The following is a 20,999-nucleotide window of genomic DNA, read 5'->3' as shown; positions in this document are numbered from 1 at the left end:
CAACATCTTCTCTATTACATTTTATATTGAGAAATTGAAATACGATATTGCCAAGAAAATCGATCAATTTCAAAGAGAGAATATTTCTTTTGAACTTTCAAAGATAATGAACGTTATATTATATAAATACAACTGGCTTTAGATTATATAAAGACCTACAGTTGTCAGTATCAAGGCCTTCTTCCAATCGATAAGGAAACGACTTCGATGAAATTCTCATTAGCTTTGAATGGTACCCTTTGTCTTTAGGGTCAAATACAGAAACATCTGTCACGTGTCAGACGAGTCTTGAATTATTTCTTTCTTACATGGAAGGAGAAAGAATGAGGAGGAGGAAGAGAAGGAGGAGGAGGAGGAGGAGGAGGAGCAGCAGGAGGAGGAAGAGGAGGAGATAAAGAAGAAGAAGAAGAAGAAAAAGAAAGAAAAGAAAAGGAAAAGGAGAGCCATGGACCGGCCAATGAGAAAGTCGTTCACTTATTTACCGTGGCACCAAGCAAACTGATCGTGAAACGTGCTCTGAATTGTTCATACTAGTTCATACCGAACTCCTTTTTTCCTTACTCTTCCTGTCCTTCTTCTTCATTTTCTTCTTCCTATTCCTCTTCCTTTTCCTCCTCCTCTTCCCCATCCTTTTCTTTAAACTACTCCATTCTCCTTTGGTGTTTTGAGCAATTTCCAAAGTCTCTAAACCTTCTTCGAAATTCTTCGAAATGTTCATATGATTCATTCGAAAACTCTAGTTACTACTTTTATTCGTAGTTCGAGAAAATCATCGTATCAGAATTTTCAAAGAGCTGAAAATGAACATCATTCTGATACTCTCAATAATTCTCATCATATCTCGCGAGTGTGGTTTCCTAGTCGATGGATTTCGCATTCTAGGCATCTGTCCGAGTACGAGTTATAGTCATCAACAACCATTCCAAGCACTGATGAAGGCATTGGCAACTCGTGGTCACAACGTTACCGTCATTTCAACGATACCATTAAAGGTATGACAATTTTACACTTGAGGTATGTATATACATACATACATACATACATACATACATACATACATACATACATACATACATACATACATACATACATACATACATACATACAAACAAACAAACACACACACACACACACACACACACACACACACACATATATATATATATATATATATAACTTAACCGAATATCACACATCACATATAACTACAATAATCGTAAATAATGTCGTAATCGTAAATAATCGAGAGGAGACATTCAATTTCAATTTATTTCCAAAGGCGACATCTTTTATTCCGGTAAAAGCCAAGTCAAGTGGATCGCGAAGAATGCTTCAAACTAGTTCATAACGGCGTTTTAATAATTCAATAATTTTCTAGAAGTCGGTCGAAAAAAGTTCGGAAGATATTTCAAATAGACATCGGACTCTTTTCCTACCTCATCTACGTTTTTCCTTCCTCGTTCTACTTCCTACTTTTTTTTTCTTTCTCTCTCTATCTATCTTTCTCGCTCTCTCTCTCTCTCTCTCTCTCTCTCTCTCTCTCTCTCTCTCTCTCTCCTGCTTCCTTACTCATACTCTATCCTTACATCTATTCCTTCACTACACTTTCCTTCTCTCTCTCTCTCTCTCTCTCTCTCTCTCTCTCTCTCTCTCTCTAAACTCGAGTTCAAAGTTACGCAAACTTTGTTCACCTTCAATTTACTCCTACTAACATTTCTCTTTGCTAAATGTGTCCTCTCATGGCCCAATAGTCTCTCCTTCTTTACTTCTCTTTTTTTCTTTTTTCTTTCTCCTTCTCTCTCTCTCTCTCTCTCTCTCTCTCTCTTTCTCTCTCTGTCTCTCTTTCTCTCTCCCTCTCTCTCTCTCTTTTCAAGTTGGAAATAAGTATTTGAACGGAAAGAACGAAATGTAACAATCCTTCGTTAAAACGTAATATTGTTTCTTTTTCAGAAGAGTCTTCAAAATTACGAGGACGTTGATCTCTCGTTCACATATCGCAAAAGTGATTGCACTGGACTTAGGTGAGTCACGTGAATTTTGATTATTTTGTGACAATTTTTGCTTTGTTTTTTTTTTTCTTTTTTTTATAATATACAATGAATTGATTTTTCATTTTTCTTTTATCATTTCAATTTTTATTCACATAGACATATGAACGCTTACGAGATTCTAAGGAAAAATATGAAGGAAGCTAACGATCTATGCGTCGAGCAACTTTTCAGCGAACAAATCATGGAATTATTAACGTAATATAAATCAATTATTATTCTTTTTCAATAATTTGAAAATATTTCGCGTGTTTCTGTTTTCCAAGAAATACAGATAATAATTAACACTTATTACGAATTTTTATATATAACATTTAATAAAAAAGTTATATATATATATATATATACAGTCCTCATATTGTTAATATTAACAAGAAATGATTTCTCAAATTATTAATCATTTGTGATTAATATTAATAATTTGTCCTAATATTAAATATCTTGGAAATTCATTAAAAAGTAAAAAAAACAAATTTAAATTCGTAGAATAATATGGTTATATTATATTTATTGTATCGCATAACAAGTAATTATAAATATTTATTTAACACTTATACATTCACCTAACGTCATCGAAAGAAATTCTATCCACATGGGCAAGCTGGCGAAATCTTTCAGAGACATAGCTAAAACGTGAGAGAAAAACTTTTTCTGTCTTCGACGCGTTTTTCCTATACTTTTAAAAAAGTTTTCCTGACCTTTTTCTCTCTCTTATTTTCTATACAGAATTTATGTACCATAATATGTGAACATACTTATGTAATTTCACAGGTACAATCACATAGTAAGTTACAAATGTTCATATAAGAAAAAAAAAAAAATTTATATATATATATATATATATATATATATATATATTATTAAAGATTAATATTAAATTAAAAATAATTATAATCAAAATTTTTAATAATTGATTGCAGTTAATGCAGTTTATTTCGAATAAATTTAAATATAAAGAAATATTTAATTTTTTAATTTATATTAATATAAATATATATATATATATATATATATATTTATTTATTTATTATACGTTTAAATAATATTGACCATTCTTTTCTTAAAAATTATAATCACATTATATGATACAGTCTATATAAATAGAAAAATTTTTATCTATATTAATTTAAAGCTATATAAATTTATTACAAAATAGAAAGAAGAGAGGAATCATTTCTGTTTCAGAAAAAACAAAACTTTCGATGCAATCATAATTGAACAATTATGGTATCATTGTTATTATTCTCTGGTTAAACATTATAACTATCCAGTATTAATTGGATTTTTAAGCGTTGGAAATCTTCCATATGTCATGGATTCGATAGGTAAGTAACAATTTTTAAAATATTATTAAAATTACAAATTTTTATCGTCGAAAACAGTTTACTATTTGCAAAATCCTAGTATCTCATTAGAAAGGATTACAATCGTGGTAAAGTAAGCTCGATGGTGTGAACACAAACGTGACTCTATGGTTGGTTGTTCGTTGAATTTCGTGCTTTCTAACAGTCCCAAACGAACGTCGTTACCCAGCTCGGAAATTGACGTAAATTGTCGGTAAAACAGAAAGTGCGAGCAATCGTTGGAAGGGCGAAAAACCTTCTAGGAAACGGATAGATTGCTTGGTAGTGCTTTAACTTGTATCGGACGAGAAATGAAAAAGAAGAAAAAGAAAATACGAAAAGGGTCAATGTGTCTTGCTTTATCTTGGTTTCTATCGGTATTTCATTGTAATCGTCTTATGAAATATATTAAAAAGTAAAATTTGTCTTATATGGTTGAGAAAAATTTCCTAAATATAAACAGAATTATTATTATTATTATTTTTTTTTTTTGTAATAATATCATCCTTTTATAAATTTCACAACATACATTATATTTACTATGCAAATTAGAAGAGTCGTATGATACGATCATAATATGGCAATAATAATATTTTTATAGATGAACGCGTAAAGAATATACTAAGGCAATTGAATTTTTAAAAATAGAATTGTATATTTTTAATAGTACTGATCGATCCAGCTTGAGATTCTCTATAAAAAAAAAATATATATATTAATTCATATATGTCAAATTAACTTAGAAAATATTTCATAGTTATATTCATATTACGAAAGAACAGTTTCGACATTTCGATCTTTTCATTTTATATTATTCGACTATTAATAGATCTTCTATTTCTTATTTTAAATAAATAAAATAAAATTTACATAATATTAATAAAAATTTCAATTTTTCAAAAAGATTTCATTATAGTTATTCCGTTAATACGAAAGAAAAGAAAAAAATTCGATTTTCAAAATTATTAACATAAACGATTTGATTATAATGATATTATTACAATATTTAAATAAATAAAAAATAAAATACGTTTGAATACAATGCTGGTTTCATGTCTCTACGACTTTTTTTTCTGAAAATATTGACTTCGAAACATTTCCATTCATAATTCGTATAGTACAGTTGTTCATAGTAATTGTAATAGTAGGACTATGTAAATTTTCGGAACTTATATAGATCAGTGTGTCATGAGTCAATTAAATGAAATTATATAGATCAATGGATCAACGTAAACGTATTCGATTTAAATGAGAATATCTCCGAAACTAAAAGTCGTATAAATTTGAATCAAAATATCATTTTAAAGATCAAATTTTTTATTTTTTTTTATTTTTTTCAACATATTATTAATAATTAATTAGCAATTCGTTATAAAGAATTTTTATACAATATTTTCTTACGAATTAAATTCATTTTATTTTCCCAATCCAAATTTTAGATGACTAATTTATAAAATTATATTTACTTTTGTAAAAGAAAGATATTCAAAATAATCAATATTATTTCCTATCTTATATATTTGAGTATATGATAAATATAAACGCGATCGCTATATTAATTTCATTCATAACGAATTTTCATTTCATTAAGTTTCATTCTTTTACAAGAAAAAAAAAACAATTCTTAAACTGTGTAGTTTATTTAAATGAAATTATTTTTAATTGTAACGAACATTAATTAACTATTTTATAAACTGTGTAAAACGATTAAAAATATTTATTAATTATTTATTATTTTCTAAATAGTATATCGTATATTATAAATGATAAATATAAAAATGTTAATTATTAATGAAATAATTTTTGATTATTATTAAATTCTTGATATTAACTATCCATCAAGAGAATAATAGTAGTATAAATCAAGTTTGTAGTACGTTTGCATCATAGAGAATGTCAATCGTAATCGATTGTGTTCTCGTTATTTTCAGGAAATCCGGACGATCCAATGTTAAATCCCGATATGGCTTACCCCTTCACAAATCGAATGAGCATGGACGAGAGAATTTGGAACATATTATACACGAGCTGGACCAGGTTCTATTATAGATACTGGCATTTGCCAAGAGCACAACGAATAGCCAACAAGTTCGTACCGGATACGCCGCTTTACGACATAGATAGAAACTTCAGTTTGATTATATTAGGCAATAATCACGTCCTTGGTTATCCAAAACCTTTATTACCGAATGTGATCGAAGTCCATAGCCTCCAAATCAAGGAACAAACTGAATCCTTACCTAAGGTATTTCATTAAAATTATTTCTAATGTCATTTATTTGTTCAAAAAAAAAAAAAAAAGAAAAGAATTTAAGAAAATAATTGAAAAATCTAATACAAAGTTAGATATACTTAAAACATTTAAAATATTTCATTTAAATATTTCTAATACAACTTTTCTTTTTTTTTTTCTTTTGTTCAAAAAGAAACATTAGCACAAAAATTAAGGAAAAGAAAATTGCAAAAAATAATACAGAATTGTGCATATTTAAAACACATAAAGTATTTCTTTGAAATATTTCTAATACTGTTCTATGATTCGCAAAGGATATTTAGAAAATCAATTTTTTAAATGATACAAATGATACAATTATTTATATACTTGAAAATTTTAATATACTCTAAAGAAGTATGTCTATAATAATATTTCTTTTTTCTTTTATTCAAAAAGAAAAATTATGAAAAAAAATTAATAAATAAAAGATAAAACATATATATATTTACAATAATGTATGTTTGTCATACGTGATTACGATACAATAATTAATCCTCTTTCGTGTTATAAATTGTTGTAGAATAACACGTTCAATTATAAAAACATGAAAATGGTATTAAAATAATTGTTTCATATCGAAGCAATTATATGCCATTGAAGTTAAAATGATTGTTGTTAGTTTTAATTATTATTATTATTATTATTAATCATTATTATTATTTGTTATTATTATTATCGTTGTTGTTGTTTTTGTTGTTATTATTATTATTATTATTATTATTATTATTATTATTATTATTATTATTATTATTATTATTATTATTATTACTATTATCATCGTTGAAAAATGTTTTTCGTACACAAAAAATTAAAAAAATTTTTCTACCTCGCGACATTCCAATTTCGTCGATTAAAAAATAATCTCCATTTTCGATTCAACCCCTTTTTGCAATTATAATCAAAATAAATAAACGTAAATATTGCTTAACTTAAAAGATATTTGAGATAAAATTCATCCACTTTTAAATATATAAGTCCAAGAGGGATTTATTTACTATTAGAATGAATTCTTTTATCGAAATAATACACATTATTTTATGATTAATCGAGATAACGATAGTAACAAGACATTATTTGAAATTCATTCGTATCACGGTGCGGTATATTAGTAATAATTATTCATACCATTCTACCGAATCGTTAAACATTTATTCATGTATACATATATATATATATATATATATATACACACAAATAGCTTAAAATATAAATGCTGCTAAATAATAATGATATCGATAGAATTATTTCTGTTTTATAATTCTATAGAACACTATAAAAAAAAAAAAAAAAAAAAAAAAAAAAAAAAAACAGAAAAAAATAGATATAACAAATTGATATAAATAAATATTCATTTCAAAATCATTCCTTTTTAACGTTTATACTTCTCCATGTAATTTTCTACATTTGAAAAAAAAAAAAAAAAAAAAAAGAAAACAGAAAAAATGTTTTTTTAGGGAAATTTATACACACGTATTGATCGTCATGTTATATGATTCAACCTGTACATATATCTATATGGATATATAGATACATAAGCTCTAGAGTATAGAAGGCTCGAACGTTGGCCAAAATTCATCAGCATAGTCCCTCGAAGCGATCACCTATATCTCCTACGAGTCCATGGTTATACCAAACGACAAAATTGTGCGTCGCTGGAGCATGATTTCTCTCGGGGATAATACGTAGTCGTTCTCACAGGTGACTCTACTGTTGGGGAAAGTTTACCTACGGCTCAACATTGCGATGCGAAAGTAAGGGTCATTGCTGTTTACCGGTGCTCATTCCACTCTTACCCATGGGAATGAAAAGCTAAACATTTTCCGGAAGAACATTTCCGCATACCGCCACTGACTTTACTTTAAACTGTAACTACTAGGGAACAAAAAAAAAGTTTCTAAAATTTCATATTAATTCGAGATACATATTATATACATGGTTAGCATATTAACCCCTTAAACGCAATTGTTACGTTTAAATTCCATAATCGCAATGTTGTAACGTATTAATAACAATTCAATTTTTCATACAATTCTGTAAAAAAAAATAACAATAATAATAATAATAATAACAATAATCATCATAATAATTGATTCAAATATATAATAGCTGGTTTAACATTGTTCTCTTGCAAATTTCTGAGAAAAATAAATCATTCCAATGATCAAAGGGCTAATACCATTAATATCATTACATCATCATACTTTATAATATCGTCGATTATAACTTTTCAAAATCTAAACGTTCAAACGAGAAAATTTGAAAGAAATTAATTGAAATATAATTTTGCTCAAAATCTGTATTAAAAAAAAAAGAAAAAAAAGAAAAAGAAAAAAAAAGAACAATGAAACAAGTGGATATATAATCATTGATTATGAAAACACATCGATAATTCTTTTCTTCAGGATATTCGTGAATTCCTGGATGATGCCATAAACGGAGCCATTTATTTTTCTCTCGGTTCGAATCTGCAAACTCACCAGCTACCCAATGACCCTTTGACGGCATTGTGCAACGCCTTGGGCTCGCTCAAGCAAAGAGTTCTATGGAAACATGCCGGAGACATGGCTATTCAGTCAAGCAACATCAAATTTGTGAAGTGGGTTCCACAGCAAGCGGTTCTTGGTAAGGCTACTGTTACCACTTCTTCTTCTTCTTCTTCTTCTTCTTCTTCTTCTTCTTCTTCTTCTTCTTATCCTGTTAAAGGCTAAACTTCGATCAACTACTTTTCCAATACACATTTACAACGGTCGGTCTACAGTGTGTCTCAATTAATTTCTATATCATTTGATAGGTGTAAAAGAAAATGTATAGAAATTTATCTTTAAATAAATAAGATAATTATTTTAAATATCTCGGAAAATCGAAGATTGATACAAAAATATTTTAAGGAAAGTTTATTTGTTTATTTCTTTTTCTTTTTAAATTTTTTTTTTTTTTTATGTATATTCCTATTTAAAGCAACAAAGTTGAATTTGTTAAATGAAAAAAAAAAAACAAAAAAATTAATAAATTCCCCAACCCACTCCTCTCCCTTGAAATCAGATAACACTCGATCGAACAATTTCTCTCAAAAATACTAATTATTTTTTTCCCTCTAAATTAAATATTTATAACGCTTTATTCTGAACACCTGTTATATATTTCATAGATTATTTTTCAATAACTTACATCCAGATTACATTAATATATTAATATATTATCTTTAAGTAATATTTATAAGATACGTTCAGATACATATGTAAATTATATTAAAATCTTTTATTATATTTTATTTTCTTTTCTATTTTTTTTTTTTTTTTTTTTTTTTGTTAATGAGAAAATCATGCGTCAATTTGATTCACAGTAGACGATAAATAATTAACGAGACGCACGATTTACCTTTCTAAGGTTTAATAACGCGAAAAGAGAAGGGAAGGGATGGGAAGGGAAAAACGTTTGGAGCTTCGTAAAGGGCCAAATTTAACGGCGGCACTCTTAGGTTCTCTTGCTCTCAACGTCTTTAACGAAGTTGCATCCGACTTCGTACGATACCTTTCATTTACAAGAGGCGTTAATTTTCTTTACTCAACGCGGAATGCTCACTTTAAACATTAACCGTCAAACGATTCGAACGTAATTACTTGGAAGATGGCGCTAGCATCTTGCACAGCACTTAACAGACAATAGAAAATTTCCCTTTTATGGGAAATTACGTTGAAGAAAGCATCTCTCTCACGCTATAGTTTTCTTTACCCACAAAATTCTCTTTCCCTTTCTTTCTCTCTCGTACTTTTATAGAATAGTACCTGTCAGAAACGATTACTAGAGCCGATAATTCGTGCGAGTTCCTTCGACTTGAATAATTCAATTTTAAGATCGTTCGCGATGCCTAGCTTCTATTTTTCTATCTGTTTTCAAAGTAAATACTAATAGTGATCTTGAGTTACGAGAGAAAAGAACTACTACTAAATAATACATAAATGTCTATCTTTAATAAATGTCTTTAGATACTTGAGATATATGCCTTTGAAAATAATCACAAAAGTATAATATAAAAAAATTAGAATACTTTCGCACAGAAGATCGGATAAAAATTTGATTTAACGAATATTATTTAAGTGACACCCTAAGTGTGTTAATCTTTAAAAGTAAACTCTACATTCGTGTTAACAAAAAAAAAGAGTTAAGATTTAAGAAAAAAAAAATATAAATATGTGGATAAAAGAAAAAAAAGAAGGAAGATTGAAACCGTTCATATAGAAAATCAAAGTGACACTTTTTGAAAAATGATTTAAAAAAAAAAAAAAAAAGAAATTTAAATAAATATTACTCTTGTTAAAAATTATTTTCACGTTTCAGCATTAATATTATTTTAATAAATTCAATGATAAACATATACAAAGACACCCTGTATATTTATCCGATAAGTTCCACCGATACGATTCGATTTTCATTCGGTCGGAAAAAAGGGAAGTCTCAAAGATACTTACGATCGATTCGCTTTTAGAATGTCCTTGTATTGAGCAAGTCAGTGTAATGCAACTCGATGGCCGATAATACGTCCAAGTTATCCAGTTTCAAAACTAAGAGCGTAAGTATTCGGTTTCGTGAAGACGGTCTTCGAACTTTCCTTGAATCTTCCTTTGGCTTTTGGAGTCTTTAGTATCGTGCGATTGAACTTCCAACTCGAAGTAACTCTTTCGAAGGCTTCCGAATGGCTTTAAATTTCGATCTGTTTGAAATTTATGAAATCTGATGGTAAAAGTACCAGATATGTCTATTCCAATGCTACTCTCTCTCTCTCTCTCTCTCTCTCTCTCTCTCTCTCTCTCTCTCTCTCTCTCGCTTTACCTCTATCTCTATCTCTCTCTCTTTACATCTATCTCTATCTCTATCTTTATCTCTGTCTCTCTCTCTCCCTCTTTCGTTTCTCTTTTTATTTTTTATTTTTTACAATTGTTAAATTATATAATATATTACTACGTAACTTTCAAAATGAACTCCAATATAATGTACTATCTTTTTCACTTTTAATTTTGTTTCTGATATTAAATATCGAAAATTCTGTCTTCTATTTTTTTTCTTTTTTTTTCTTATGATTTTTATACTATAATACTTACTGTTTTACTATTTAACTCTACCATTATACTTTAATAATCTGTTTTTGTTTATTTTTCGCTTTATTAAGAATATTTGTCTTCTATATTTTTATAATATTTAAGTTATATACTGTTTAATTTATACAGAATGACATATTATACAACATTGCAAGTGTGAATTAAAACTGCTTTGCTTTATATTGGACTAAATCAAACTATCTGTTTATATTTCTCCTTGTCTTTCTCTTTCTTTTCCATGTTCAAACAAATCAACTTTGTTGTATATAATATATCTTACACGTTTTGTATCTATAATATATAAATTAAATATGTTATTTATGATACATTTTATAAACTATCTCTTTATTTCTTTATCCAATAACGTTATTGACAATAGCTATTATGTAAAATCAAAAATCTTTCTCTTTATCTTCTTATTTGAAAATTTCCTATCTTATGAAGAAGAAATTAACGTTCACATAAGGGGACCCTAGATAGTAATTTTCCTTGAATATTCCTTATTAAAGGAACCCTGATATCAGCTCCAACCAACTTTCATCCTCTCGGTAATACCTCCTGGTCGTTTGAACGTTCGGTAAATTTTCGAAAGCAAACCATCGATAAAGCATTACTTTCATATACAGCACATCCAAAAGTGATGGCCTACATGATGCAAGGTGGTCTACAGTCATTGCAAGAAGCTGTACATCATTCCGTACCTCTGATAGTCATGCCTTTTTTTGGAGATCAACACTTCAACGCAAAAAAAATTCTCGATGCTGGAATTGGACTCACGTTGAACGTTGACACAATGACGGAAGAATTAATCGTACGAACTATCACAGAAGTCGTGGAGAATAAAACGTAAGAAAAAAAAAAAAGAATATATATATATATATATAAAAGAAGAAAGAAGGTATTATTTTTAAATGAATTTTTTCTTTTGCAAACATTTATTTTACATTAATTTTATTTTACAATTAAATATGATACATGTAGCAATGATTCTTTATGCTAATTTAATGTATGTATCAGTTTGCTTATTACGTTGGTCATTCAATAGTTAAGATTATCCTTTAGACCTATTTAAATTATAACACTAACATACTATATAATATAATATAGTATATTATTAACTGTAATAATAGTAATAATGTACACGTTCTCCTAATAATTTGAAGAGATATTATACGTTATAGTGCTAATGATATATACCATATTACCTTACAGATATATGCACAATATCAAACTGATATCGGCCATTTTAAAGGATGAACTAGTACGTCCAATGGAGAGAGCAATTTGGAACATTGAACACGTTCTAAAGTTTCCTAATTCTAAACACTTGCGCTATCACGGTCGGGATATGTCATGGATCGATTATTATTTGACACTACTGGTGATTTTTTTGATTTTCACGATTTTAATATTCATCGGTTGTGCATGCTTTTTTGTTCTAGGAAAAGCTGCAAAAAGTTATTTGTATCTCCATATGAAACGATATAAATACAAAAATGAATAAATGATAATTTAAAAAATTTGTTTTTGTAATCAAATTTAAAACAATAAAGAATAATCGATCGATATTAATTTTATTTTTTTCTTTCTCTTTTAATTGATGACTAACCGAACTATATAAATTACATGTTAGATTCTATCATACGTTCTTAAGATAAATTTAATGCAAAGATAATCTAATTTATAAATAGAAGCGTCAATCACGTTGCCGCATTTATTATAAGAACTTTACGATACTGTCAGCATATATTTATATATATGTATATACATAAACAATATCGTAGTCACTGTCATAACATTTTATGTACATAAAATTCATCAAACGAATATGTAGGTATAAATAAGTACAGTGAACTTTATGCGCATTCTATATTACTGACCTACTTTAAAAATCCTAATCGGCGAAACTTCAAACAGATTTATTTTATATGTCAAGACTTAAAAATTTTCAGAAATCCAAAAATAAACATTATTAAATATTTGCATAAACATCTATTTTGCATAAAAATTGTCCGATATAAATTTTAATAATAGAAAGTAATTATAAAATATACACCGTGATATATTATATCTAAGATTTCTAATAAAAAGATTTTTTATTTTTCAACATTTATTAAAATAATTATGATTAATATCAATTAAAATTATCATATATATTAAATTATGAGAATTAATATTTATTTTAATTATTATCATAATTATGAAAGAATTATTATATCACAATAATAATACTGTTACACCGGGTATTATACCATCTGTTAATAATAAAGAATGTTAACTTATTGATATTATCGACCGACGAATATCATTATTATGACGACTTGATTCTAGAAACCTGTAATATCGACAGCATGTCGGTAAATTATCGACTATGTAGATATCCTGTACTAAACTCTGTAATAAAAAAAAAAAAAAAAAAAAACTAATGTTTAAATCTATTTATTTAAACATTATTACCACTAAACAATCCATTATAATAATAAAGGTGATAATAATATTATTTAGAAGAAAGTAATCGATATATTCATGACCTGTTGCAAAATATATGCAATTCTTTGTCCTTCTCCCTTCGTTTATCTTGCCATATTGCTTTGCTTTTAAGACACTATGGTTGTAAATGAGATGACTTGATAAACTTGGGACTTGATTACGATCACTTTTTCATTACACAACAGGACATAGCTTCTTTCCCGAATATCATTTTATTGTTTCTATTAGGATAATAAAAAATTTCTATGTATATGTATATATGTATATATTTCAAAATAAAAATGGAATACGTATGAAAAAAGAGTCAAAAATAGTAGACAATATAAAAATGCAATTATGTCTAAAAATGATCTAAAATTAACTAGGAAATATAAGTAGAAGTAACTATATTCTCACGATTATAATTTTTTGCCTGAATTATTCAAAAGGTAAAGGTTTTTTTACATGAGATTATTCTTTAAAATTTTCAAAATAGACTTTTTTACTTGGTTGAAAACTACTCTTAAAAATTACTTATTTTATATGACATTTAAAAAATCTATTTAATGGAAAGATATTAGGTGGACCGGAAAGTAATGTCGATTTCTTAAATTAAATTCAAACGAATAAATTTTTAACAAGTTTTTATTTTTAATCACAATCAAATATCGACATACGCAGAAATGACATTACTTTCCAGTCCATCTAATATATACATGTAGATATGTACAATTTGTTCTACATATTCACATGTAAATCTATCCATTAATATAATTATATAACGAGGTAAAGGATGAATCAACGCTTGAGTCGTGCAATATGTCTGTCTTTTTCTTCATTTCTCGTCGGTACCAGTCTCCAAATAGATTTCAACGAACTTTATTCCCAAATAGGTTTCTTAACCCATTTGCATCATGCATCTACTTAATGTGCCATATTCAAAAAAATCAGCAATGTTCAATTGATGATCGGCCCGTATCACCGCGCGGTAGTCGGTCGATAAGTGCAGTACATGATAACAGAATTATACTTTTTAAAACAGTTGATACATCGCAAACAATGAATTTTATATTTTTTTTTTATTCAAATAGAAAAAATTAAAATTATTTTATAGATAAAATAAAAAATTTATTTTTCATGAAATTCATTAAAGTAATCAACACATAATAGTACATCGCAAACATGGCATTTATAAATTGTTTCTTTTCGCAAAGACTTAGATAAGCATACAACGTATCGCTTTAATGTTCTTTTTCCTTTTATCAGAGTTGCAGGTATCTGTATAGGAAAATGCCTGTCAGTATATCGTGTTATCGAATCATTGATAGATAATATTTAAATATAGATTGAAAATTTACTCATAATGACAGTTTAAAAGATTTATAGAACAAGAATAAAATTTGTTCAGAATATAATGAATTGAAGAGATCAGACGTGATCTGTGGCATCTGAAGAATATTCGGTAAATGGTAATGAAAAACAATGGCGGCCTCACGGATATATCCGCGCTCGGTGATAAAGGACAGTCATAGCTCGCGGATATATCCGCGCTTGGATGTAAATGGGTTAATTTCTTGAAACATTAACGAAATTAAACAATTCTCTTTCGTAGATCTGACACGTCGAAATACTGTATAAAAATGAAAATCTTTCCTAACCTTGTTTTTCTTTTGTTCTTAGCTGGTAAAATCATCAAAAAGACACGCTACTAATTCATGCCGAATTTACCCTCCCCCTTCTCCCTCTCTCTCTATATATATATATACAATATTGTTATTTCATTCTCATGAAATTCTTAAAAATCTGAAAAGTGTAAAATCAAGATACGATTAAAAGTGTATCTGTTTATATTTATATAAGAAATATCCATAACTATATATGTATGTATTAGGTTGGAAACTATGAAACGGGCGTTGAATGAAAATAAATGATTAAACAAAAACGCTCGTTTCATAGTTTCCAATCTAATATATATAGTTTGTTTATATAGGACATATATATAATACAAGATATCGATCAAAAACAAGTACAAATGTAAAATTATTGAATAGAGCATCGTTAAAAAAAAAACAAGAGAGATATCGATATTGTTTGAATAAAGTTGGAAAATTAAAGATAAAGTTCGACGCAATAACGACCCGAGAGACCTATAATATAGTAATTTTATTTTCGCGAATATCTTTTAAACTCGATGATGATTCGGTATACGAACGCGTCCTCATGAAAATTGCGCGATTAGATATCGATTGGAAGAGGATATACGGAAAGTTGCACGATTAGATATTGATTGATATATTGGAAGAGGATATAGTTAAAAATAACTGCTAATTACCTATAATTATGCGGAGCAACGAAATACCATGTACACTTGTTATCACATCCAAGGTGGTGATGATACCATCAGGAAGGAAACAAAGTGGATTTTGTAACTCGATTACGTAACAGTACAACGTGAGTCAATTCATATATTAATTTTTTCAATAAAAAATAATAAAGACATATAATACAAATATGTCGGGATATGAAAAGTGTGATAAATGCAATTAATATATAAATTTTAAATATAGACTATAATTTTCTAATGAAATAATTACATTTTTTTATAATATATAGAAACATAAAATAGACACACACACATATGTATCACATATAAATATATTATCTTTATGCTTCATATATTACTCGCGAAATAATGAATAATTAATAAATTGAATAATTCGAAGGATTCATATATTTACATTTTTCTATATATATATATGTATATATATCATCGCTTTACATACATCGCTTTAGAAAGTGTTCAGAGATAAAGAATTTGTCGCTCGACTATTGAAAAGAAGTGAAACAAGATATGTGTGTGTGCGTGTTTGTTATGTATATGGCGGAGTAATACATTGAATGTACATAGCAATGGAAATAAAAAAGCGACCACGGACGTGATACATATAGATATATTATACATATTTATACATGTATATACATATATATATATATATATATATATATATATATATATATATATATTCGAACACAATTTACCTATGAAAATTCCAAGAACTGGAGCGGGATATTCACAACATATATAATTCCTTAGAAAATACCTGTTTATAAATGTAGACAATGAAAATAAACTCTCTGGCATTTTGGCACACGGACAATGCACTCATACACAAAAATGTCGAGTTCGGCGAGGATATACGTTCGTAATAAATGATTTTTCTTATACACATATGTATCTACATAAACGCGGAAAATTCTTCGAAAAATTCAAACTTCCGTATTATAGATTTGAAGGTTATGTTTCCTATTTTTCATCTTCTTATTCTTTTTCAATTATTGAGGAAATATTTAAAAAAGAAATTTATTTACCGGATATATACATTGCACGACTAGCATCCTTCAGCTACAGGATCATGAAGAAAAATATACTAACTCTGTTTTTGCTACTTCGGTACTCTTATATTCTAATTCGTGGAATTCTTGAAAGTCTGAAAAATATAAAATCATATTAGTACAGGATAAAATTAAAAGTGAGTATGTATATATATATATATATATATATTCATTTATATATGTATGTATGTATGTATGTATGTATGTATGTATGTGTGTGTGTGTAGGAATTAGCCATAGATATACATATATAGATGAAAATATACGAAAATCGAATATATAACACAAGATATCGATCGATCATAATTATAAATGCAAAATAATTGATCGAAGAAACATCGTTGAAAAGATAACGAGATATCGATAATGTAAAAATAAAGCTAGAAAATTGAAAAAAAAAAAAGAAAGAAGTACGACGCAATAGTTCCACGGAAGAATTTACGAGACCGATTTTATTTTTACGAATACCTTTTAAACGCGATAATGACCCGGACTTGCAAACGCGACCCTCATGAAAATCGCGTGTTTAGCTAAAGATTGATATATAGAAAGAGGATGTACATTAGATAAAATCTGTTAATTACCTGTAATTAACGAGGACACTACGGACCTGTGTCTGGTACAAACTGACACACTAATAGCGTCATCTACATCGTGAAGATGGTTAAACGATTCGTGCGACTCATGCGCACTGTATTACCTTAGATATATTACTTGCTAATAAATATAAAATAAATTTCTCTGAACATTTTATTGAAAAACTAACGTAGAATGTAACATATAATTGTAGAAAAATATCATTGAAAATTTTTATCGATCGTTTTAACAATAGATAATCATTTTCTTTTTAAGATACCTAATGTAAATTTTCGCCACACATACACATCTTTACGGGATACATGCCTATGTAGCTTTCTTTTTTTCTTTTACTTCAGGGATCAAATAACAATCAATTAATAAATCGAATAAAGGAAAGCATTAATCTTTTTTATGAGCAATCTTTCTTATAAATATTCAAAAAATATGACATTTTATTATAACTATCTAGAAGTTGATCTATAAATATTAATTAATAAATAATTAATAATTAGAATATTTATTATGGACTCGGTGGTAGTCAGAAGTTCTAATTACTTATCAGTCTCAAAAAGACTGTAACAAAGAAATAAAACGAATTGGAATATACAATAGTAAGAAAAAAGATAATTTTCGAACATTATTAACCAATGTCTGTTCTGAAAAACACTAGTACAATGAAACTGTAGAATTTCTTGAAAAAATACGTTTATTTAATAGGGAAAATGTGCGCCCAAAAAAATTCACTCACGTTTGCTTTCATACAAATGTTTCACACATGCATACATACGAATACACGAAATCGAGCACTACTGACATATATAAATCGGCACCATATATATATATATATATAATTTCTTGGAAAAATTCCTGCATTCAATGCCAAGGTAAGCAGACAAATAATCTCTCACTTGCTTACACACATACATATATATATATATGTATATCGTACAGATGCAAAAGAATACAGAGTTCAACGATGGTAAAAAAAAAAAATGTTCGTAGAAATATCACATAAATGTTAATACAACGTCGAAATAAAATAATTTCAATCTCAAATTTCATCGAGTAGAAATTTTATACTCGATAGAATTATCTCGATAGAACTGTAATAATGTCTATCCTATTAATATTAATAATTAAATAATAATAATAATTTATGATAATTAATTCTTTTTGATTATGAATTATTTAAGCAAATGCACTTTTATTCGAACATAAAACATCCTTGTATATGACGTTGAAATAAATCAATTTTAATCTGAAATTTCAATAGAGACAAATTTTAATACTCGCGCCCATTAACGACTTGATTGTATGAACATTAATGAATAGGAACGATTTATAAGAGACTTTGAAATGTGACGAACAATTAATTTCCTGTTAAAATTTAAACAATAAGGAAATTAAAATAAATGATTCTTTCGAATATTTAACTTTTCGTATAATATACTTGTTACATGGTTGATAAAATTAGAACTTGTACGAATAATAAAGTAAAATCAATCGCGAAATAGAATCAGTATCAATAGCAATAACAAAAAAGTTATCTATAATTTATTATAACAATGATATTAATAATTCTGTTTCTGTTTTTTTTTCTGTTTTAGAAATAAAGTAATCGAGTGTTGTATCAATGAAATAAAAAGACGTAAATCGCGAAGGGCAGTTGGTGTTGTTCGGCACAAAAAAAAGTTTCTATCGCAAAAAAGAAACTCATTGTTAATTTCTTATCTTCGTTAACGTTCTACATCATTTTGTAGCAGAATGCTCATATTGCATGTATCAATGGATACTTAAAGCAAGTACATTGTTATATCAAACATTTCTTTAATATTTTTAACGTTTTCTTATTATAACAATGATACTAATAATTTCGTTTTTATTTTTTTATTTCGCACACGATTGCAATTAAATAATCGAGCGATTGTATCGCTAAAAGAAGAATATCGTGAAGAACAGTATTTGTTCATTCGCGTTTCACGATTTAAACAATAAGTATTTTTCGCTTCGACTACGTGCAATCCAGAGTCAGTGTTTGTTCGAAAAGTATTTTGCTTTTTTAACAATCGCACAAATTGTATTTATAAAAAAAACAGTAGAGTTTCGCGAAGTAAATTCAATGACCGTTCATTAATAAATAACTATCGCGAATTAGAATCAGTGTATCATTGAAGAGGATCTCATTTTCAACAAGCTACGAATCCATCTATACTCAATTTCTACTTAAATCGTGAACGAGTGTTTTGGAGGCATTACAAAACTTCTTAAGTAGTAAGTGAATTTTTAATACCCTCCGGTCAGTCACACGTGGTATCGAGGACGAATGTTTCGAATCTCGGCACTTGGGTGATTGATTGTAATTAATTAAATAGAAGAGCATTAAATGACCACGAGTAACTTTCCTTCGAAGATTTACTCGTGAATGATATCTTGTTTTTTCATTTATTTATTAGATCAGAATAGGATTTTCTTGTTTTGTACGCATTTATAATTATTTACACTTTGACATTAATATTCATGGATGATATTTGCGAGTTTTAATAAATAATGAGCAAGAGAACATTCGCGATAGATAAGTCCTTCGATTAAAAACGAAACTGCATGATTTTCTTGTAAAAATTAATTTAATCATTTGTAAAAAAAACCATTTGAAGATTTTCCATTATATTATTAAATAAAGAAAAATTTATTAAACTTTTGTAATCAATTTTGAATTGATTAAAAAAAAAAGTTTCGATAGTCACAAAGTCTCTCTCGATCAAAAGGTAAATAATCATTTTTTATACAAAGATATCCGGTTTCTTTTTTTTTTTTTTAATTGGATCCGAGTTGTAGTAGAATTGTTGATTTCTTTCCACATTTTAAAATTAAGAACGTATCTAATACTTCGCCATTAAACGTTGTTATATAAAATGATTTCCAAACAGTGATTAGGATACGAAGCAAAGAAGAGGCTATATACCGAAGAGACTTAAAAAGAAAGATTAGGGTATAATTTACACATAACATACATATATCAATACGGTAGACGTATGATAAGAACAGTATTTCTCTGTTACGCTTGTAGTTGAAATTTTGTTCTTATCTATCGTTGAAGTTACAAAATATAACATTTAATTTAGAATATATATTTCTCTTTATCTCTTTTTTTGGCCTTGCTTAAAATATTCTTTGTGTTATTTTTTTAAGGATTTTCTTTATAAACTGATAACTTTATTGTCATTCCTGTTTGAAATTGCTTTCAATTAAACGATGTGACAGAAGCACATAACATCGAACACACGCGTTTAACCTCTTTTAACCTCTGGTACATGGACGGTCCAGTCAAAGTCTATTCTTAAAGGAATTACGATTAAGGCTAATCAATATTATTGATTGCTTCACAATGATATGGAAAAATTTGATGAATACAAAGTGCAATGACGTAGACGTGATTGAATCCTAAGGAAAATTTTATCGTTAAATTATTTTAAGACAAAATTTATTTTGTATACAAATTATTCGTTGGTAATCTTTATGTGTTAAAAATTATTTATAATATATATAAAACAAAGATTTTTTATGTTTACAACGGTAAAAATATATTAATTGTAGGTTATATGTATAATAAAACATGAAGTTAACATCTGGCCTATTAGCTCAGTTGGTTAGAGCGTCGTGCTAATAACGCGAAGGTCGCGGGTTCGATCCCCCCATGGGCCAAATTTTTTTTTTCCTTTTTTTTAATAATATATATATATATATATATATTATTATATCATCAGCTTTAATTATACTTAATCGGTAATTAAAATTA

General features: G+C 27.5%; 1 protein-coding gene and 1 non-coding gene across 2 annotated transcripts; both read left to right on the top strand.

Annotated features, from left to right (window-relative positions):
- The first annotated feature begins 434 nt into the window (after nt 1-434).
- On the top strand, nt 435-12,621 carry LOC124428047 (UDP-glucosyltransferase 2-like). Its single transcript, XM_046971630.1, has 8 exons — nt 435-992; nt 1,951-2,021; nt 2,148-2,246; nt 3,234-3,373; nt 5,323-5,636; nt 8,069-8,288; nt 11,389-11,608; nt 11,975-12,621. Exons 1-8 carry the CDS (start codon nt 801-803, stop codon nt 12,264-12,266), a joined length of 1,548 nt encoding a protein of 515 aa, XP_046827586.1. The 5' UTR covers nt 435-800; the 3' UTR covers nt 12,267-12,621.
- An 8,210-nt stretch (nt 12,622-20,831) lies between these two features.
- On the top strand, nt 20,832-20,905 carry Trnai-aau. Its single transcript has one exon. It is a non-coding gene; the product is annotated as a tRNA-Ile (tRNA).
- The last annotated feature ends 94 nt before the right edge of the window (nt 20,906-20,999 follow it).

Source organism: Vespa crabro, chromosome 11 (genome assembly GCF_910589235.1).
Source record: "Vespa crabro chromosome 11, iyVesCrab1.2, whole genome shotgun sequence".
In the NCBI taxonomy this organism is placed as follows: Eukaryota; Metazoa; Arthropoda; class Insecta; order Hymenoptera; family Vespidae; genus Vespa; species Vespa crabro.
Note: the sequence above shows the minus strand (reverse complement) of the source record. Positions and strands in the feature narration are given on the sequence as shown.

What these genes read in the sequence shown, in the direction of transcription:
- LOC124428047 (XM_046971630.1), top strand. Translation starts at nt 801, where the DNA reads ATGAACATCATTCTGATACTCTCAATAATTCTCATCATATCTCGCGAG. An exon ending in AAACTGAATCCTTACCTAAG is followed by an intron (nt 5,637 to 8,068) that starts GTATTTCATTAA and finishes TCTTTTCTTCAG; the next exon opens with GATATTCGTGAATTCCTGGA. An exon ending in TCCACAGCAAGCGGTTCTTG is followed by an intron (nt 8,289 to 11,388) that starts GTAAGGCTACTG and finishes TTTCATATACAG; the next exon opens with CACATCCAAAAGTGATGGCC.